General features: G+C 46.7%; 1 protein-coding gene across 5 annotated transcripts in view; it reads left to right on the top strand.

Moving 5' to 3' along the window:
• LOC307121043 (msx2-interacting protein) overlaps positions 1-18,753 on the top strand; it is a 30,605-nt gene extending 11,852 nt beyond the window's left edge. For all 5 annotated transcript variants that reach the window (XM_079808432.1, XM_079808431.1, XM_079808435.1 and 2 more), the window contains 10 exons: positions 1,076-1,428; positions 4,416-4,541; positions 4,619-4,732; positions 4,809-4,922; positions 5,091-5,191; positions 5,292-12,321; positions 12,409-12,501; positions 15,683-15,877; positions 17,922-18,080; positions 18,153-18,753. In XM_079808432.1, the coding sequence (XP_079664558.1) occupies positions 1,076-1,428; positions 4,416-4,541; positions 4,619-4,732; positions 4,809-4,922; positions 5,091-5,191; positions 5,292-12,321; positions 12,409-12,501; positions 15,683-15,877; positions 17,922-18,080; positions 18,153-18,284 (8,417 nt within the window). In that variant the 3' untranslated portion in view covers positions 18,285-18,753. The remainder of the gene's footprint in view (positions 1-1,075; positions 1,429-4,415; positions 4,542-4,618; positions 4,733-4,808; positions 4,923-5,090; positions 5,192-5,291; positions 12,322-12,408; positions 12,502-15,682; positions 15,878-17,921; positions 18,081-18,152) is intronic.
• Positions 18,754-22,252: the final 3,499 nt, after the last annotated feature.

Here is a 22,252-nt window from a genome sequence, read left to right as displayed (position 1 = left end):
AGTCATGAAGTTAGTTTAGTTGATATATAGAGAATTGAACATTTAAGCTTGCATGTAGTAATTTGTATAGCTTTATTTATTGATTTTAAAGCTTATTTGTCTGACCTTTGTATAGGCTATCAACTAAGTGCCTATTAATGATTGATTAACTAAAATGATATATGTGTAATTGATTATGAGTATAATAATTACATAAATTATATCTAAATCATTCAAAATTATTATTATTATTATAAATAAGCATTGTTAATAGCCAGACGCTTTAGTCTTTAATAACCATTTGCTATGCAGTGACCTGTAATTTGGAGTAGAAACAGGGGGAGTGACTTTATTGCATCACTGATGTGTCACTTTACTCACAGCTGATTGGTCTAATTTCAGTTTGAGATCTATTATCCAGAACATAACCTGCCCTGGAGCAGGTTAGCCGTGGAGAGTGAGTTACTATGGAGATGAACCCTGCTAAAAGCCAAACCACTTTAATGGTACCTTAAACCCAGGATTAGCACAAACTAAGCTTAAACATATCTGGCTAGCCAGCTAAACCGGCTTCATGGTACAGGCCCCAGGTTAATGACACTAAATAACTGGTTAATTAATTTACATATTTTATGTCAGTTCAAAGAAGTAAAGAGATGTTTTTATTAACTATAATAATACTGACACTAGTAAAATCTATATATTTAATGTGTGTCAATGTTCTGCATCTTCATAAACACAACATGGATTAAACGGCTCCATCCTTATGGATTTATTGAGCGTTTTATGAGAGTAGAGCTTCATTGGAGGGACAGAAATCTCTCAGGTTTCATTCAGAATATCTGTGTGTGTCGAAGATGAACGAAAGTGTTGAGGGTTAGGAGCTCGTTTCTGGGGGACGGTCCCTTTAAACCAGGGGTCTCCAAACTCGGTCCTGGAGGGTTTAGCTCCAACCCCAATAAACATTACAAGGTCCTAGTTAGACACTGATTAGCAGGTTCAGGTGTGTTTAATTGGTGTTGGAGCTAAACTCTGCAGGACCGAGTTTGGAGACCCCTGGTTTAAACCCTTTCCCATGCTGTGTTTCCCCCCTCAGACACGAGTTTGAAGGACGGGCTCTTCCACGAGTTCAAGAAGTACGGGAAGGTGACGTCAGTGCAGATCCACGGGGCGTCGGAGGAGCGCTACGGCCTGGTGTTCTTCCGGCAGCAGGAGGACCAGGAGAAGGCCCTCAGCGTGTCCAAGGGGAAGCTGTTCTTCGGGATGATGATCGAGGTCACGGCCTGGAACGGCCCCGAGACGGAGAGCGAGAACGAGTTCCGGCCCCTGGACGGGCGCATCGACGAGTTCCACCCCAAGGCCACGCGCACGCTGTTCATCGGGAACCTGGAGAAGACCACCAACTACCAGCAGCTGCTCGACGTCTTCCAGCGCTTCGGGGAGATCGTGGTACGCCAGCCTCATACATCTCATATATCAGAGGCAATATTCACACTGATCAACACTGACTAAAGCTTCATTTCTACAGGACCGCTGCTGTCAACACTAATAATAACCATTTCCTGACTTTAAGCGATTTCACGATCCGATATTGATTCTTAAACCCCAATAACACCCAATAATGGATTAGTCCTGATTTCAGTCGATTAGCACTGCATTATTAAAGGGTTAGTTCAGCCAAAACTGTAAATGGTGTCATTAATGACTGAGCCTCATGTGGTTGGACACCCGTCAGACCTCCGTTCATCTTCAGACACAAATGAAGATATTTTAGTGTAAATCTGATGCTCTGAAAGGCCTCCATTGGCTCAACTTTACATTCTCAAGACCCTTAAAAGACACTAAAGACTAAAGTTACAAAGTCCATCTCACTACAGCGGCTCTACAATAACTTTATGAAGACGAGAATAGTTTCTGTGCGCAAAAAAACCCTAAATAACGACTTATATAGTGATGACGATTTCAAACACGGCATCATGAAGCTTCGAAGCGTTATGAATCAGTGAGTCGATTCAGCGGTTCAGAGCGTTATGAATCAGTGAGTCGATTCAGCGGTTCAGAGCGTTATGAATCAGTGAGTCGATTCAGCGCTTCAGAGCGTTATGAATCAGTGAGTCGATTCAGCGGTTCAGAGCGTTATGAATCAGTGAGTCGATTCAGCGGTTCAGAGCGTTATGAATCAGGGAGTCGATTCAGCGGTTCAGAGCGTTATGAATCAGGGAGTCGATTCAGCGGTTCAGAGCGTTATGAATCAGGGAGTCGATTCAGCGGTTCAGAGTGTTATGAATCAGAGAGCCGATTCATGATTCGGATCACGTGTCAAACCGCCAAACTGCTGAAATCACGTGACTTTGGCGATTCAAACCGCTGATTCGACTCACTGATTCATAACGCTTCGAAGCTTCATGAGGCCGTGTTTTGAAATCGTCATCTCTATATAAGTCGTTATTTAGGGTTTTTTTGCGCACAAAAAACTATTCTCGTCTTCATAAAGTTATTGTAGAGCCGCTGTAGTGAGATGGACTTTGTAACTTTAGTCTTTAGTGTCTTTTAAGGGTCTTGAGAGTGTAAAGTTGAGCCAATGGAGGCCTTTCAGAGCATCAGATTTACACTAAAATATCTTCATTTGTGTCTGAAGATGAACGGAGGTCTGACGGGTGTCCAACCACATGAGGCTCAGTCATTAATCACACAATTTACAGTTTTGGCTGAACTAACCCTTTAATATTCTGTATTATGATGAGAATAGCCGAGAAGGCTTGAGGAACTCATATCTTGTCGCAGTCGTGTGTTTATTGTCCTCAGAGCGTTTCTCTACAGCGTGAGCTTCACATTAGGGATTTCCGGTCATTATATGACCTCTGACCTTCAGTGTGAATGACACATGAGTGTGTGTTTAGTGCCAGCATGGCTGATCCTATCATGGGTATCAAATAGGAAAAATAATACTTAAATAAATATGATAATCCATATGTTTTTCTCCAGTACAGGAGATGCGTAAGAGGCTCATATTTTTATAATATAATATTTTATAATATATCGTTAGACCTTTCTAGTGGTTTTAGTCGTAGGCTGTCTGTATGTGGACAGGTAACCCGGCAGTTTTCTGTTAAATATAAATATTATTATATTATTTTAATAATGAAAATGTTATTGTAATAGTAATATTTCTTATTTGGTTAAATATTTTTATTTTGCAAAAATAATAATCACAGTAATTATTAGTCTTCTTATATAAACATAAAATAGCATTTTATATCGCAATTTTAACCAGAATAATGGATATTTTGACAGATCAACTTTTCCACATTGGAAAACCACTTAAGAGCAATCATGTCACCTGACGTCAAATCTACCTCAGAAAAGCCGTTCAATGCTCAAACTCGTCAGTCCGCTAGAACAATAACTGTAGAAAGGGGCACAATATGTGCACTATAGCACATAATCCTTATATTTAGGGATTAAATCTATTCACTCACAATCCGATACGGTTATCTCAATTTAACAAAATTAGATTTTTGTTAATGAGGTTTTCTTAATCCAAACTGAAAACACGATTATTTTTCTTACCCCATTGGCAGATTTAGCCGGCCTCCGCCCTCCTACGTACTTCCGCTCAATTGTAATTTCCCCTCAGTGCTCCGTCTGGGATTGCGGTATATTCTCTGGTTTAACCGGGCCAATCAGCGAACAGAAGGAGTGGCTGAGAACGATGAGGTTGATGTTGTGCGCTAGTTTGAGATATGCGCCACGACCAAACGTTAGCGATTGGTTATGGCCGATCTATAGCTCTGGGCAGATCCAATAGTTTTAAACTCTTCCCGCCTTCAAGGAAGTTAACGCTTGTCAATGGAGAGCGGCCAGACTCTCTGAACTAATTAAATGTGAGTCTGGCAGGACCAGGCTAGATCATTTTGCTTATTTTAAGCAAAAACTCACTTAATTTTGAGTTATTTTCCCCCAAAACAAGACAACAATTTTTACTTGAGTAGTAAATGCATCGTTTTAAGATTTTCTTGTGTGTATTTTTGTCTTTTCCAGTCCAAAAACACAAGAAAAGCATTAGTTGCCGTGTGCAAGCTCTTGTGAATCCCACATCAGGAGTCTCCTGCAGACCTTTAACTGCTTCATTAACAACAGCTTATCGCCCCATTGCTTTTGCTCCCTAGAAATGGATGGAGCTACAAACACTGTGTGTGTGTGTGTGTGTGTGTGTGTGTGTGTGTGTGTGTGTGTCAACCGTTCACCCAGTTATAAATCACCACAAACTGAAGCGGGAGTCGGCACTTCATGTCAGATCCGTAGTGGAAACGGTTGATATGCTTTTATTGCCTTCCCCAGAGTGGATCTGTTTAATATGGACATTTCTGCCCATGCGTCCAACAATCGAACAATCTTAGCTGCTTTTGGTAATTGTAATTTGTTTGATTTTCCAGGATATTGATATCAAGAGGGTGAATGGCGTCCCCCAGTATGCGTTTGTCCAATACTCCGATATTGCAAGTGTTTGTAAAGCCATTAAGAAGATGGATGGAGAGTATCTCGGCACCAACAGGCTGAAGGTACTGCAGATGTTCATTCCGGATGGGGTGGGATCGGCCTGGGTGGTGTGTAATGTTTATTTCTGTCTCGCCTCCAGCTCGGGTTTGGGAAGAGCATGCCGACAGCGTGCGTGTGGTTGGACGGGCTGACCTCGAATATCACGGAGCAGTACCTCACACGACACTTCTGCCGCTACGGACCCGTCGTCAAGGTGGACTTTGACATGTGCTGTATTGAGTTTTGCTGGAGTTGTGTGGAGTTGTACTGACCTTTGGCCTCTTTTACAGGTGGTGTTTGACCGGTTAAAAGGAATGGCTCTTGTTCTGTACAACAACACTGATTTCGCCCAAGCAGCTGTTCGAGAAACCAAAGGGTGGAAGATCGGAGGGAACAAAATTAAGGTGACCTATCTATTCATCTAGACTCAAAAAATATGAAATCTTTTTTCGTTTCTTGAGCAGCAAATGATCCTGAAATTTCAGCTTAGATCACAGGAATAATTACATCTCACAATATTGAGACTTTTGACCGCCAGTATATATGCAGTTATGTTTGTTTCTTCTGTCCAGGTGGATTTTGCCAGTCAGGAGAGTCAAATGGCTTTCTATCGATCTATGCAGGCGTCAGGGCAGGACATCCGTGACTTTTATGATATTCCAACAGAGAGAAGGTGAGTGCTACCTCTATTTTAGAAACTATCATTCTTACCTGCATTTTTGCTTCTCTTCAAGCTCTTTGTTAATTGCCCAAATCTTGTTTCTTTTTGTCAGGGAAGAGCGGCGAACTCCTTATCATGAGTTTACAGCCGAGCGGGCGTATTATGAGAATGTAAGGACTCCTGGCATTTACGCCGAAGACCCCCGTCGAGACTATCCTGGTCGCAGTCGCGATCGCTATGCAGAGTTGGATCATTACCAAGGAGAACACTACGATCCCCGCTATCATGAGGACCCGCGGGAATACAGAGATTATCGAGACCCTTTCGAGGACATCAGGAAGTACAGCTATATCCAGCGGGAACGTGAGCGGGAGCGCGAGCGCTTTGAGGCCGATCGGGGCAGATGGAGCCCGTCTCATCCGCGGCGCCCCCTAACGCCCTCTGCTTCACCCTCGCCCTCCGAGCGGGTTTCACGAGAAGCCGAAAGACGCGTGTACAGACACTCCTCTGAGAGATCTGGGAGCTGCAGCTCGCTCTCTCCACCTCCACCTCAGTTTGAGAAGTCGGAGAAATCGCCAGTGGAATACAAAGCGGAAGGGCTGGAGCGAGAGATGGAGCCGACCGAGGCGGAGCGCGCAAGTGCAGCGGAGAACAAGAAGCGTGGCCGACGCAAGGAAAAGGCTGATCGAGAGAAGGGAGAGAAGGCAAAGCAGAGGAGAGGTAAAGTGCAGTCGCCCAGTGCTCCTCATTCTGAAGCCGATAGAGAGCCTACTCTGGATTTGGCTTCTGGGAAGGTAAAAGTCTCAGATGTGGAGAGTCAAGAAAGACAAAAGCATAAAGGGGACAAAGAACCCTCCCCTGTTGAGCACGTACCTCGCCTTGAGTCTCAAAAGGGAGAGCGACTCGATCAGGGCAAGAGTGAGTCGGTGGACAGGGATGGCAAAGGAAAGTCAAAGAAACATTTAAAGTCTGACTCTGGTAGTGATGGCAAAGATTCCCTTTTAGATTCGGACAGACTTGCAGCGAGGAAGAGGCGCTTTGGTGATCCCAGTGGGAAAACTATCAGACAGAAAAGGGGCCGTCTAGAGGATGATCCCGGTCCTGGGATTAGCCAACCTGCTGACTTTGCTACAAACCCGGGATTTGCAAAAGAGACCGATATCGATGTGAAAGTAGAGAAAGAGGCTCAAAAAAGAGAACACTCCAAATCCCGGACTGGCTCTCATTATAGTCAAAGGGAAGAGCTGGACGGCTCTATGAGAGGGACGTCTCAAGGTCCATCGCTACGACCAGGGGAATTATCCGACGTGGATGTTTTGGACTCAAAGTTGCACCCTGTGCCTAGACGATTTTCAATTGACGGAACCTCGGATAAGGACAGCAAAGTAAGGGACGAATATCTAGAAAACATTGACCTTTCTCAGAGTTACCGCAAACAGATGGAGCAAAACCGACGGCTACGGCAACAGCTGCAGACTCCTGATAAACCAGGAAAGTCGGAAGCTCATCCAGGTCTAGAGGCAGAAGATCTCGAGCATCGTAGCCTCGTGCACGAGGTTGGCAAGCCTCCACAGGATGTGACTGATACCTCACCTCCAAGTAAGATCAAGAAACAAGAGTCCTTTGAGATGGAAATGAGTGCCAAGAGGGAAAGGATTTACCGGACGGTTCGCCAAAAGAGTGAAGACCCTGAGTGGAATAACACACACTCTCCAAGGTTTCCGCATGCCCCGCTACCAAGAGAGCTAGAATATGCAGACCCTCATGCTCAAATGACTGTGAGAGAAGTAAAAGAACCACCAAAACCTGAAGACAATGTTCCGTTAGATCTGGAGCTTGCCGGTAAACGGATGCAAACCTTACCGATGTCAAAGTTGAGCACATCTCTACAAGATGAGCAGCAAAGACGCTGGGAGAGTCGACTGAAGCAAGACTTGTTACCGGACTTTTCAAGGGGCTCTGATAAAAGACGTCTCAATCGGAAGTTATTGGATTTTGGGCTTTGGCCCGATTTGGAACCTGGTGAAGTGCGTTCCGACTCTGAAGAGGATCGTGAAAATAAGCCCAACTCTCCTGCACCATCAACTTCTGTATCCTTCCCTGAAAGACATCGTCCCGACAGGTTGTCCGAGTCCAAGCTAACATCCTCCCTAGAGAGACACAAATTCCGGTCTTTTGCAGACGATCAGACAATCACACCGGATACTAAAGCTTTGTTAGAGCGTGCAAAGTCTTTGTCGTCCTCGAGGGAAGACAACTGGTCTTTCCTTGATTATGATACACATTTTGCCAGTTTCAGAAGTAATAAGGACACAGAAAAGGTGGTGTCAGCACCACGACCGACTCCCTCATGGTACATGAAGAAGAAGAAAATTCGAAGCGAGTCTGACGAGAAAGTGGATGACCGGAAGGAAGATCCAAAGCCAGAAGAACAGGAGAGACGAGAGTTGTTTGCGTCACGTTTTTTGCACAGTTCTATTTTTGAGCAGGATTCAAGGCGTCTCCAGCATCTGGAACGAAAGCACGAGGACCCAGAACATGGCGTTGGATATCTGTACTCTCAGCAAGGCCCAGCAGAAGGGCAGCCTGAGCCAGAACCAGTGGTGCTTTTCCATAGCCGCTTTTTGGAGCTAACGAGGTTGCAGCAACAGAAGAATAAAGAACAAATCCCTCAAAATTCCAAGCATGAAGAACCTATAGACACAACCAGAGGAAGTAAAACACCAGAGGAAGATCAAGCTCCACAGCAACAAAATGCTACTGAACCTAGTATCCATCAAGCGGAGATCAAATCAATTAGCCCTGTTCCGGCTCCTCAGGCTAGTCCTGTCCAAGCTCCTCAGACCAGTCCTGTCCAAGCTCCTCAAATATCACCACCTGTTATAGCAGCCAAAGAATCCTTGCCATCAGTGGAAACAGAATGTGTTGATACTTCTGCCTATAATATGCTCGATCCTTCCATGAAGGAGGAAGATAAAGAGCATGAACAGCCCTCAGCTCAGCCATTACAGCCTTTGCTTGAGCAGCCCTCAGAACCCAATAGTTCAGAATGCCAAGAGTCAAAAATCCCAGTCGAGGAGATGGTATTAAATACTAATGACTTTGAAAGTGCTCCTGAAACCAACACAGTGGTTGCAGAACAGCTCTCAAGCAACGAGAAACCAGCAAGCAATTCACAACCAGAGGCTGAGCCTCCAGTGAAGTTTCCAGATTCACCAAGTCCCCTCTCACATATCCCTTCTGAGCAACAGGAAAAGGAACCTGAGCCACCTCTTACAGAGGCTGAATCTAACAATACAGATGATCCTAAAGTTGCTGATAATTATCCAGTTGAAGAAGCTGTGTCTCCCCCTCCAAAGTCAAGAAATAAAAAGGCTAGGACCTCACCTACCACACCAGTAAATACACCTCTGCCTGCTACCCCAGACAAACTGAGCACCCGCAAAAGTGAGCGCATCGACAAAGAAAAACTCAAGCGCTCATCTTCTCCAAGAGGAGAGGCATCCAAGGCAGTACCTGATTTAAAGTCTGTAAGTAAGTCCCCTGTGCACAGTGCAGAAATGGAGCAAGGTACCGAGCAAAATTTGCAGCCAGTTAGGGCAAGACGTAGGAATGTGCGTTCTGTTTATGCTACACCCATTGAAGATGAAACTGCACTGCAACCTGGAAAAGATGCCGAATCACCTCGCGCTGCACGGAAGCGTAATGTAGACAGAGACGTGGGTTCTGATGTAGAGACCGTTGCAGCACCGAAACGGGGACGCCCCCCCAAGAATCGACGCCAAGCAGAGGATGTACCAGCAGGAAAAACTGAACGGTCAAAATCAACTGAGTCTAAGGAATTGGATGCCAGTGACACGAGCCGTGAGGGGGTTCCCAAAGTAGGTAAAGGCAAAAGTTCACCCCACACACAAAAAGGAGTAAGTCCGGTGAATGTATCAGCATCTGGAATCGGGAAAAAGGGAGACAAAATGGAGAAAATATCAGAGAGTTCCAAACTCATTACGGAAGAAAACTCTCTAGTTCTTAAAAACCTTACAATTCGGCTTGATGTGACCGAGGTAAAGGCAATGCTTCAGACGAGTGAAGATGAACCTGGAATGGATGATTCTCCCAAAAAGAGCTCACCTGGTGTCTCTTCAAAGGATGAGGTGCTGGAAGCTAAATTTGAAAATGAGGCCATGGATGGAGTTAATAGTGAAAGGGAGACATTGCCTGCTGCAACACAAGCCATTGAGCCAGATGTAGCTCGAGAGCTGGAACTTGAGCAGGCTGTTGAGAATATTGCAAAGCTGACAGGAGATGCATCTCCTCCTCCTCCTCCTCCTCCTCCTCCTCCGTTTAAAAGTAACGTGACAAAGGCACAACAACGTTCAGTAGCTGAAGAACCAGAGCGTGACTCGGAAGAAGAAAAGCCGGCAAATCCATCTAGTGAAACCGAGCTTGCTGCTGCTATAGATTCCATTACGGCAGAGGAAGCGTCTTGTACCCTGCCACAAGAACAAAACATCAACTCCGTTTTAGATTCGAACGCTGATCTGCCGACACTCGGACCCAAAGTCTCTGAAACCGGTGTTAAAACAGCAGTTGTTCAAGAGGAGACCGTAACCACTCCTCGAAAAGGGAGTAAAAGCAGAGCAAAAGCATCAAAGAAGGGCAAAGGCCAAAAGGGTGCTGGAGGCAAAAAGGAACTCCTCAAAGATGTAGTTTTGGATGCGGAAAACATCCCTGTGAAGTCACCGGAGTCCATACCTGCAGAACTTCCAGCAGTCACAGAAAGATCCCCCACAGCTACGGCTGTTGTCATCACTTCCTCTTCCAAGCAGGGTGTAACTTTAACAGCGCCTAATGCAGACATTCCCAACGAACCAGAGTTGCCTCTTAAAACTGAGATGGATATCCCAAAATCTCCTGCTCTCAGCAGAAGCCCAACCTCATCCAAGTATCAGCCTTATTCATTCAAAAACACGTCCCCCTCACTGTCTCCAACGAGAACTTGCCTCAAGAATCTGTCCTCGTACCCAAGCAGGCTTTCTGTTTCCCCAACAGAGCGTTTCAATCAGCCGAAAGAAGCTGGGGTCCTCTCCCCTCCACAGGCCTCTGTAGAGAGCCCAATATTACCCTCAGACGCCCCTGCTCACGACACCAACTCGGGCGATTTGCGTAAAATCCTCACAAAGCCTAGAACTGTCCCAGTGTTGGACATCGCGGCTACATCTGGGAATGTGCATCCTCATGCTGCAAGGGAGAGTGACATTGCACCAGAGGTGGTAACCAGCAAAAGTGTTCATCAAGATCACAGGCAACCCTCCGTTTCAGCCCAACCGATAGTCCGACAGCCTGCCTCCATACCATCCCCAGAAACAAAGCAGATCTTCAGTGAGAAGTCAGTCATTTCAGTTATTGCCTCCACTCCTACCTCGGTCATCAGTCGAGTTTGCAATCCCCCAGACTCCGAGGAGAAGACAAATGCTCCCATTGGAAATCCCTTTCTCGACAAACAACCTCCAAAGCAGATTTACCAGCCAAGCTTGGAGGAGAGCAGTACTTACCATGGTCCAGCAGTTGGGGAGGAAGGGGGGAATGCTGGTCGTTATATCGTGGAGAGTACATCAGTGGGTACAGGCTCCAGCACAGGACTGAGAGTTCAGACGTCAGAAGGGGTGGTGGTGCTGAGTCACTCTGGACAGAAGATGGAGGGCCCACATCGCATAAGTGCCAAAATCAGCCAGATCCCACCTGCCAGTGTTGTGGACATGGAGTCACAGCAGCTGGTGTCCATGCCCCAGATCAAGCAGGAGCTTTACAGTGCCTCCCAGCCTCCATCTTCAAAATGCCCACTTCCTTCAGATCATGGCCATCCTATAAAGCCACAACTAAATGTCTCCACAATTAAACAAGAGTCTGCACTGGACAAATTAGAGTCCTCTTACACGCCTGTTCAAAGCGGAGTTGTTAAACTATTGCAACAATCGGCTGGCCCATCACAGGTCATGAGTTACCATCATGCAGTGATGAAGCACAACAAGAAGGTAGATGAGTCCCTCAGCGTGGATGGCGTGAAACCTGCCTGGGTCCCGACTATTAGTCAAGCTATAAGTCCACATCTTCCCTCGGCCGCAGGCAATCATGTTGGGTTCACAGATCGAACTCCGTCTCTTATTCAACCGAAGCAGGAGCCGCGATCTCCCCGGAAATCTGGACACCCTCATTCTCCTTTTGCCAAAGTGTCGTCCCCTATTGGCTCTTCATCTCCGAAGGGTGTGTCTATGGTCCTTCCCCCTGGGTTACCCCCTCTGTCCCCTTATGTTTCCACGGTCCACCACTCTGAGCAGTCTGTGATCATGCCCCCGCACAATGCTCACGGTAGCATTGGGCGAATGTCGCCACACCGCGTTGGCCCAATGGGGCACCTTACTCAGGGTGAGGTAAGAGTGAACACTCCTCCCCTCTCTATGATGAACTATGCGATTCACTCGGAGAGCCTCACTTCCTCTTGGCCTCCTGGCCAGCAGCGACCCACATCTCCCCAGGCCGTGGGCAACCGGGAAATGGTCCTCAAGGTTAACACCGCCAATGCAAGAAGCCATGACGGAGGGGAAGAGGAGGCTAGGCGTTTCCATACAGCTCTTGGACGACCACCAGCTTCTCAACTGAAACCAGAATCCATACCAGCAGAGTATCGTGGAGCTCTCCCCAGTGGCTTACCCATCGACCGATTCAACATGTCACCGCGAGACATGCGAGTCCTCATTCACCACCAGCAGAGCGATCGGCCCACTGCAGAATTACACCAGGTGCACGAGAACATACCACCATCTTCGACTCCCACCAGCATGGCGGCGTCTCTGTCTCCTCGGCCACACTTGTTAGCAAAGGGAGTATCCGAGAAGGACCCCTCGAAAACCTCAGAGCTCAGGGGGGCGCAGACTCCTCCCAGTAAGGAGGGGATGATGGCGATCCGTAGTGCAATGCCTCCGATGGCTTCTCCACAGAGAGTTCAGCTGATGACCGCAGGAGCTGGGACGTCCTTCCCAGAGTATTCAGCCATGTACACAAACCTACGGCCCGCCCACGCTCAGTTCGCCGATAACTCTCCAATGGGGATTAACCAGTCCACCCATAGCATCCCACCATCACAGGTAACTTTGCGTATGCATCCATCTTTATATGCTTACTGGCTTTTAGAGCTGTGCAAATAACAGCTGTCCCTTTTATTTTAAACCAAGGGAGTCCAAGAGCCAGAGTCGAGTCAGCCGCAAGCTGAAGCTAAAGTGGAGCTGGGCGGCCATCAGCCTGTGAACATGGTGCAGCTTCTGACGGTGAATAACTACAGGCCTTTATTCCTTTAACCTCTGATTTTCACTAACCCCACAACAAAACAATGATCAGTGTTTACTTTCAGTAGTGTCTTAGTTTTTTATTTGTATAGCACTAACACACATTTCCCTGTGAAGATGCTTTCAGACTATATTGAAACACTCATTGTTGAGTTTTGTTCAGTGACCAGGGAAACTATTTGGTCTCTTTAATATCATCATATTAGAAAATATCAAGTCAGGAGGATTAGTTCATCACATTAAAGGGTCAACACACACACACACACACACACACACACTCACCGCCTGCGGTTTCCACTCATGACCGGGAACAAACACACACACGCACACACACACACTCACCGCCTGCGGTTTCCACTCATGACCGGGAACACACACACACACACACACACACACACACACACACACTCACCGCCTGCGGTTTCCACTCATGACCGGGAACAAACAAACACACACACACACACACGCACGCACACACACACACACACACACACTCACCGCCTGCGGTTTCCACTCATGACCGGGAACAAACAAACACACGCACGCACGCACACACACACACGCACACACTCACCGCCTGCGGTTTCCACTCATGACCGGGAACAAACACACACACACACACACACACACACACACTCACTCACCGCCTGCGGTTTCCACTCATGACCGGGAACACACACACACACACACACACACACACACACACACACACACACACACACACACACACACTTGCAGAACTCCGGAAACACAAACTGCATCCACTCAGGGTTCGTACGGTCATGAAAAACCTGGAAAAGTAATTTAATTTTAAAGTAGCAGTTTCCAGGCCTGGAAAAGTTTTGGAAAAATAAATGAACCAGAAAGTTTTGGAAAAGTCATGGAAATTTGTTTAAAAAAATGTATGTAATAGAATATATGCTTAAGTGATAATATCCTGTACTTCCTGCTTTAATTACGTCAGTAGAGCAGTTTGTCGACTAACCTCCGCCCACAAGAGTACGCGAAAAAGGGGGCGTGGTCTTGTTGCTCCCGCGTGGATAAGAGGAAGTGTTGCGTTCGGTTGCGTTTCTATAGTTTGTTTGTCGCCATGTCGTCGAGACGCTGTTATTTTCATCCCGGAGTCAAGTCACCTTTGTTTGGCTTTCCCAGGGCCGCTGCACTTAGAGATCATTGAGCGCATGCATCCCCGTTATGGTGAGAGGCGCGACCTTTCCGGTAACGTGCGCTCTGCGTGCGCTAAGCTGCTGTCCAATCACAACACGGGAACCGCTGACCCAATCAGAACTCGTTACGTGTTTCTGAAGGAGGGACTTCATAGAACGAGGAAATCTTTCAAGCCGTTTTGAGGACAGTGGAAACAGCGGAATACAGATCAGTACATTGTGTGAAAAATACTGTGTTTTTTACACGCGAAACATGAACACATGTTATATTGCACACTGTAAACACAATCAAAGCTTAAAAAAAAAACACGAAAAACGGGACCTTTAAATACCAAATAATCATCTTGTTCATGTATCCTTTAGTTCTTTTATTGTGTAAAAAAGAAAATCGGTATCGGAATCGGCCTTGTGAAATCACAGGGCTCCAGAGTGCGACTAAATGGTCGCATTTTGCGACTAAAATTTGAGAGTGTGCGACTGAATTTTACATCCAGTCGCACATGTGCGACCAGTAAATTTGCCTGCTGTCGGTTCTGGAGAAATTAAGAAAATACACTTACTATTTATAATTGATAGACGTTATGTCTGGCAAATTCTATCTTTGCCAGCCGTTTCTATATGAGATAATATTAAACCATTTATCCATGATGCATTTTTGCCATTCGCAATCCAGAAGAGAAAGCGAGCTCTCTCACGTGGAGCTACAGCGAACACAACACCACAGTCAGCTTAATGAGTGACGATGGCCAAGAGAACTACACAAAAGTTTAGTCTGCTTAAACTTTAGGTATGTGCTGTGATAATAAAATACATTTATTTTCGATTTCGGCTTCCAAGAATTATAAAAAGATGATATGAGGTAAAACTATTCCGTGTTCGTCGAGCTCATCCTTCCCTTCGCAGCCTTGCTCTGTCATTTCTCCTTAAACCTAAACTAAACATATGTCAGATTCAGTGATTGTTGTAAACGGCAGTCTCTACTGTTGCTAAACTGCGGGATGTGTTTGATAATAAAGAGCTATTAAATGCACAATAATCCGCGCAAGAGACGCTGTTTCCAACTTCAAGGCGGCTTATGTGTGTGTGCTGTGAAATGGACCGATTTGCACATTATATTTTAGGCTTCGTGTGCGCGTCTAAACCATCAAATAACAACAAATAGCCGGTGTCAAAATGACCAGATTGGAGAGTAGTTATTTTAACAGTTTATATCTTAAATGGGCGTAAATAGTTTGGAGAAATAGGAGAATATGATATTATTAGTTCTACATTCGATCGGTCTTAAAGAGGCAGCGTCTAATAAACCTGCTGACGATTGAGCCATTAATTCGAATCGAACAAAAGGCAAATAGAAAATATTCACATCTCTTGAATTAATAACTTTAGCTTTTATAAGCATTAATCTATCAATTTATACAGTGAAAACTATGCAGTTATTTTACATTTCATTACTGTATTAGATTTCTTTGTAGGTTTGTTCTTTACTGTAATATTAATGTTAGCAGACCTTCCGAATGCCTGCACACTGGTCCATTTACAAATAGATGTTTTATATTTTTGTTCAAACATTGCTGTTTCTTTTGCTATAGATATTTTACTTTTCAGATTATAAAGCCATGTCAATTATGTTCTTAATTATGTTTTTTTTTTTTTATTAAAAAAAAATATATAAAGTATAATAAAAAGAACCGGTAAGAATACTGTTAAAGTACCGGATCGATAAGCATCGGTAAGAGTAGTAATACCATTAAAACCTTAACGATACCGATCCCTATTTGTAATACAGTGGAAATTAGTAGATTTGGTTAGCATGTTGATTTACGGTGTGCGCCCCTAAAATTTCTGGTTGTGCCCCTAAAATTTTCAGTTGAGGGCCACTGTACTCCTAGTGAAAAAAGTTAGTCTGGAGCCCTGAATCATGATCGGTGCATCACTATATGGTGTGTAGTGTGAGATGCAGCCCAGACCCTTGAGCTTGAGCGTGTTCTGTTCTCCAGAAATACCCGATCGTGTGGCAAGGCCTGCTGGCGCTGAAGAACGACACCGCAGCGGTTCAGCTGCACTTCCTGTGTGGGAACAAAGCTCTGGGCCTGCGGTCTCTGCCTCTGCCTGAGAGCGGAGGGATCCTGCGCATCGTCCAGCGGATGAGGTTGGAGGCGCAGCAGCTGGATGGAGTCGCTCGCAGGATGACGGTACGCCAGCTTCTCCACCTACAGCTTCTGCCGCAGAGGCTCTAGCTGTAGATCATCTGCTCTTCCAGTAGCCCAGAGATGGGTTTAAAGCAGGGGTCTCAAACTCGTGACCTAGAGAATTCAAAAGTGTTTAGCGGATCTATGTATTTATTCACTCACTCATGCAAAGAATATCAGGACTAATAATATATTTGACGCTAATTGTTTACAAATAGTCCCAAAAAGATTTCCCAACTAGAATTATCCGTTCTGTTTGACCTGGTTACGGCCTTGCTGTGAATTAGTCTATTATTATTTATAATAAAATTAAAATCATTCATTTTCATATTACATGATTTAATTTCTATAGGCTATATTTAGTTCAAATTCAGAGGAACAGTTCATGTTCAGAAGAAACATTCATGTTGACGAACTGTTAATAATACAGATTTTTTTGAATACTTGAAACACTTTTTATGTGTAATAGTTGATGCGGCCCAGCTTGCCCCAGAGTCTGCCTCCAGGTCAGATGAGTTTGAGACCCTGGTCTAAAGGGTCATGAAGCCCTGTTTCAGCAGCGGCCACTTCTCAACACCGTGTTCAAAAGGGAGAGTGTGGAATACGCCCAGCTGATTCGCTATAGCTTAGACAATGGCACCAAAATATGATGAGCTCAGAGTTAAACTGTCAGAACAAATCTTGATAATGTCTCTGGCTGATTGTGATCCATTACATCCCTTTCTATCAATCTGCTGTTAGATTTAAGAACACCATTATTATACCAGTTTAGCTCAAGCAATGCTTCATTTAGTTCAGTCTGTGGTGTCCAAGGTCACATTAGCGATTAAAGAACAAACACTTCAAGGGTTAGTTCACCCAAAACTGTAGATTGTGTCATTAATGACTGAGCCTCATGTGGTTGGACACCCGTCAGACCTCCGTTCATCTTCAGACACAAATGAAGATATTTTAGTGTAAAGCTGATGCTCTGAAAGGCCTCCATTGGCTCAACTTTACACTCTCAAGACCCTTAAAAGACACTAAAGACTAAAGTTACAAAGTCCATCTCACTACAGCGGCTCTACAATAACTTTATGAAGACGAGAATAGTTTCTGTGCGCAAAAAAACCCTAAATAACGACTTATATAGAGATGACGATTTCAAAACACGGCATCATGAAGCTTCGAAGCGTTATGAATCAGTGAGTCGATTCAGCGGTTCAGAGCATTATGAATCAGTGAGTCGATTCAGCGGTTCAGAGCATTATGAGTCAGTGAGTCGATTCAGCGGTTCAGAGCATTATGAATCAGTGAGTCGATTCAGCGGTTCAGAGCGTTATGAATCAGTGAGTCGATTCAGTGGTTCAGAGCGTTATGAATCAGTGAGTCGATTCAGCGGTTCAGAGCATTATGAATCAGTGAGTCGATTCAGCGGTTCAGAGCGTTATGAATCAGTGAGTCGATTCAGTGGTTTGGAGCGTTATGAATCAGTGAGTCGATTCAGCGGTTTAAATCGCCAAAGTCAACTGATTTCAGCAGTTTTCCGAATCATGATTCGACTCACTGATTCATAACGCTTCAAACTGCTGAATCGACTCACTGATTCATAACGCTTCGAAGCTTCATGAGGCCGTGTTTTGAAATCGTCATCTCTATATAAGTCGTTATTTAGGGTTTTTTTGCGCACCGAAACTATTCTGGTCTTCATAAAGTTATTGTAGAGCCGCTGTAGTGAGATGGACTTTGTAACTTTAGTCTTTAGTGTCTTTTAAGGGTCTTGAGAGTGTAAAGTTGAGCCAATGGAGGCCTTTCAGAGCATCAGCTTTACACTAAAATATCTTCATTTGTGTCTGAAGATGAACGGAGGTCTGACGGGTGTCCAACCACATGAGGCTCAGTCATTAATCACACAATTTACAGTTTTGGCTGAACTAACCCTTTCAGCAAAACATGCTCAGCTAAAAGTGAAGGAATCATTTAGTTAGACTGGTGGAGGAACACTCAGTGTTTGTGAGCTTCTGAAAGCCTCTGACCTCTGGCTGACCTCTGGCTGTTGTGTGGTCAGGGTGAGAGTGACTTCTGCCTGCTGTTGGCCATGCCCTGTGGGGTCAACCAGGACGACGTGTTGAACCAAACGCAGGCGCTCAAATCGGCCTTCATCAACTACCTGCAGGCCAAGCTGGCGGCTGGCATCATCAACGTCCCCAATCCCGGCTCCAATCAGGTGAGTGTGCTCTGAGCAGGTCATGCTGAGGTGTGTGTGTGTGTGTGTTTAACCCTTTCCCTCCGCACACAGCCGGCCTACGTGCTGCAGATCTTCCCGCCCTGCGAGTTCTCGGAGAGCCACCTGTCCCGCCTCGCTCCAGACCTCCTGAGCCAGATCTCCAGCATCTCTCCTCACCTCATGATCGTCATCACCTCCGTGTGACCGCAGACGGGCTCTATTTATTCATCCATTTCATTTGTGTTCATGGAAACGCTTCATTGGGCCACGAGAGAGAGAACGAACCCTGAGCGGCAAGAGACATTTTTCCTCATTTGTTGATTTTGAGTCTATTTTTTGAAGAGCGAATCATAGAAGTTATTGTAACATAAATATGTGTTTTTAACCGGTCATGTGGTCCCGTAGAGGATTGAACATTGAGATCTGGGCAAACCCACAGGATCATGGAGCTTCTGGTTTTGCCGGACTGTAAATATTTTAAATATTTAAAAGCGTGGCGAGATGGAACGAGCCCTTGGCCTTCAGCCGTGGAGGCGTCTGGAGGACTGAAGACACGATCACACCGCTTTTGTGCTGTAAATACTCGTGAGACTTCGGGCTGGCAGCTCTTCGCTGGGTTTGTGGCGGGCACTTCAAATTTTCTTACTCAAATAAAAAAAGTCCATAAAACTTGTGTCTCTTTCAGGGTTTATTATTGCATAAGGAAACACACACAGGCTTTATAAATCTGACACGTGGAAAACATGGATGCGTTAAGGAACGTTTGGGCTGAACATCTTCTCAGAAATAAGTCAGACATCATGTTTGGAAGCACTTTTATTCCTGTACAATGTCTTGAGATGATGTTTGTGATTAATCTGTGTTAAAGCAAACCAGACCAGTTTAATGCTCTGTGAAGTTTAGCTGCTGCTAACTGGGGGAATTATTGCACATTATACCACGTTCAATGGTTCATAAAAATAGATTGCTGAAGTATAAAGTGCCTAAAATCTGGATTGTTAGAGCAGTAGCTGTAGGATCATGACCCTGAGTCCATTCTAACACATCCTCTAGAGCTTCAGAGAAACAGGGCCGTGAACTGATGGAGCAAAAACACTGACAACAAGGAACGTTTGGGCTGAACTTCTTCTGCTCGTCTGACGACAGGAAATACCTCAGAATAAAAGCGTCTGCAGACATGATTTCTGTGCAGTCCTGATGTTCCTGTGGTCATGGAGAGTGTGTGTGTGAGTGTGTCCTGTGGTCATGGAGAGTGTGTGTGAGTGTGAGTGTGTCCTGTGGTCATGGAGAGTGTGTGTTTGAGAGTGTGAGTGTGTCCTGTGGTCATGGAGAGAGTGTGTGTGAGTGTGTCCTGTGGTCATGGAGAGAGTGTGTGTGAGTGTGTCCTGTGGTCGTGGAGAGAGTGTGAGTGTGTCCTGTGGTCGTGGAGAGAGTGTGTGTGTGTGTGTGTCCTGTGGTCGTGGAGAGTGTGTGAGTGTGTCCTGTGGTCGTGGAGAGTGTGTGAGTGTGTCCTGTGGTCGTGGAGAGAGTGTGTGTGAGTGTGTCCTGTGGTCATGGAGAGAGTGTGTGAGTGTGTCCTGTGGTCATGGAGAGAGTGTGAGTGTGTGTGAGTGTGTGTCCTGTGGTCATGGAGAGTGTGTGTTTGAGAGTGTGAGTGTGTCCTGTGGTCATGGAGAGTGTGTGCGTGTGTCCGGTGGTCGTGGAGAGTGTGTGAGTGTGTCCTGTGGTCATGGAGAGTGTGTGAGTGTGTCCTGTGGTCGTGGAGAGTGTGTGCGTGTGTCCGGTGGTCGTGGAGAGTGTGTGCGTGTGTCCGGTGGTCGTGGAGAGTGTGTGAGTGTGTCCTGTGGTCGTGGAGAGTGTGTGCGTGTGTCCGGTGGTCGTGGAGAGTGTGTGAGTGTGTCCTGTGGTCGTGGAGAGTGTGTGCGTGTGTCCTGTGGTCATGGAGAGTGTGTGAGTGTGTCCTGTGGTCATGGAGAGAGTGTGAGTGTGTGTGAGTGTGTGTCCTGTGGTCATGGAGAGTGTGTGTTTGAGAGTGTGAGTGTGTCCTGTGGTCGTGGAGAGTGTGTGCGTGTGTCCGGTGGTCGTGGAGAGTGTGTGAGTGTGTCCTGTGGTCATGGAGAGTGTGTGAGTGTGTCCTGTGGTCGTGGAGAGTGTGTGCGTGTGTCCGGTGGTCGTGGAGAGTGTGTGAGTGTGTCCTGTGGTCGTGGAGAGTGTGTGCGTGTGTCCGGTGGTCGTGGAGAGTGTGTGAGTGTGTCCTGTGGTCGTGGAGAGTGTGTGCGTGTGTCCTGTGGTCATGGAGAGTGTGTGAGTGTGTCCTGTGGTCGTGGAGAGTGTGTGCGTGTGTCCGGTGGTCGTGGAGAGTGTGTGCGTGTGTCCGGTGGTCGTGGAGAGTGTGTGAGTGTGTCCTGTGGTCGTGGAGAGTGTGTGAGTGTGTCGTGGAGAGTGTGTGCGTGTGTCCGGTGGTCGTGGAGAGTGTGTGAGTGTGTCCTGTGGTCATGGAGAGTGTGTGAGTGTGTCCTGTGGTCGTGGAGAGTGTGTGCGTGTGTCCGGTGGTCGTGGAGAGTGTGTGCGTGTGTCCGGTGGTCGTGGAGAGTGTGTGTGTGTGTCCGGTGGTCGTGGAGAGTGTGTGAGTGTGTCCTGTGGTCATGGAGAGTGTGTGAGTGTGTCCTGTGGTCATGGAGAGAGTGTGTGAGTGTGTCCTGTGGTCATGGAGAGTGTGTGAGTGTGTCCTGTGGTCATGGAGAGAGTGTGTGTGTGAGTGTGTCCTGTGGTCATGGAGAGTGTGTGAGTGTGTCCTGTGGTCATGGAGAGAGTGTGTGTGTGAGTGTGTCCTGTGGTCGTGGAGAGTGTGTGAGTGTGTCCTGTGGTCGTGGAGAGTGTGTGCGTGTGTCCTGTGGTCGTGGAGAGTGTGTGCGTGTGTCCGGTGGTCATGGAGAGAGTGTGTGTGTCCTGTGGTCATGGAGAGTGTGTGAGTGTGTCCTGTGGTCGTGGAGAGTGTGTGAGTGTGTCCTGTGGTCATGGAGAGAGTGTGTGTGTGAGTGTGTCCTGTGGTCGTGGAGAGTGTGTGAGTGTGTCCTGTGGTCGTGGAGAGTGTGTGCGTGTGTCCGGTGGTCGTGGAGAGTGTGTGCGTGTGTCCTGTGGTCATGGAGAGTGTGTGAGTGTGTCCTGTGGTCGTGGAGAGAGTGTGTGAGTGTGTCCTGTGGTCGTGGAGAGAGTGTGTGTGAGTGTGTCCTGTGGTCATGGAGAGAGTGTGTGTGTGTGTGTCCTGTGGTCATGGAGAGAGTGTGTGTGAGTGTGTCCTGTGGTCATGGAGAGAGTGTGTGTGAGTGTGTCCTGTGGTCGTGGAGAGAGTGTGAGTGTGTCCTGTGGTCGTGGAGAGTGTGTGAGTGTGTCCTGTGGTCATGGAGAGAGTGTGTGAGTGTGTCCTGTGGTCATGGAGAGAGTGTGTGTGTGTGTGTGTCCTGTGGTCATGGAGAGAGTGTGTGTGAGTGTGTCCTGTGGTCATGGAGAGAGTGTGTGTGAGTGTGTGTCCTGTGGTCATGGAGAGAGTGTGTGTGAGTTTGTCCTGTGGTCATGGAGAGAGTGTGTGTGAGTGTGTCCTGTGGTCATGGAGAGAGTGTGTGTGAGTGTGTCCTGTGGTCATGGAGAGAGTGTGTGTGAGTGTGTCCTGTGGTCATGGAGAGAGTGTGTGTGAGTGTGTCCTGTGGTCATGGAGAGAGTGTGTGTGAGTGTGTCCTGTGGTCGTGGAGAGAGTGTGAGTGTGTCCTGTGGTCGTGGAGAGAGTGTGAGTGTGTCCTGTGGTCGTGGAGAGAGTGTGTGAGTGTGTCCTGTGGTCATGGAGAGTGTGTGTGTGAGTGTGTCCTGTGGTCGTGGAGAGTGTGTGCGTGTGTCCGGTGGTCATGGAGAGAGTGTGAGTGTGTCCTGTGGTCGTGGAGAGTGTGTGAGTGTGTCCTGTGGTCGTGGAGAGAGTGTGAGTGTGTCCTGTGGTCGTGGAGAGAGTGTGAGTGTGTCCTGTGGTCGTGGAGAGAGTGTGTGTGAGTGTGTCCTGTGGTCGTGGAGAGTGTGTGCGTGTGTCCGGTGGTCGTGGAGAGAGTGTGTGTGAGTGTGTCCTGTGGTCATGGAGAGAGTGTGTGTGAGTGTGTCCTGTGGTCATGGAGAGAGTGTGTGTGAGT

The sequence above is a fragment of the Gobio gobio genome (genome assembly GCF_949357685.1).
Source record: "Gobio gobio genome assembly, chromosome: 24".
NCBI lineage: Eukaryota > Metazoa > Chordata > Actinopteri > Cypriniformes > Gobionidae > Gobio > Gobio gobio.
Note: the sequence above shows the minus strand (reverse complement) of the source record. Positions and strands in the feature narration are given on the sequence as shown.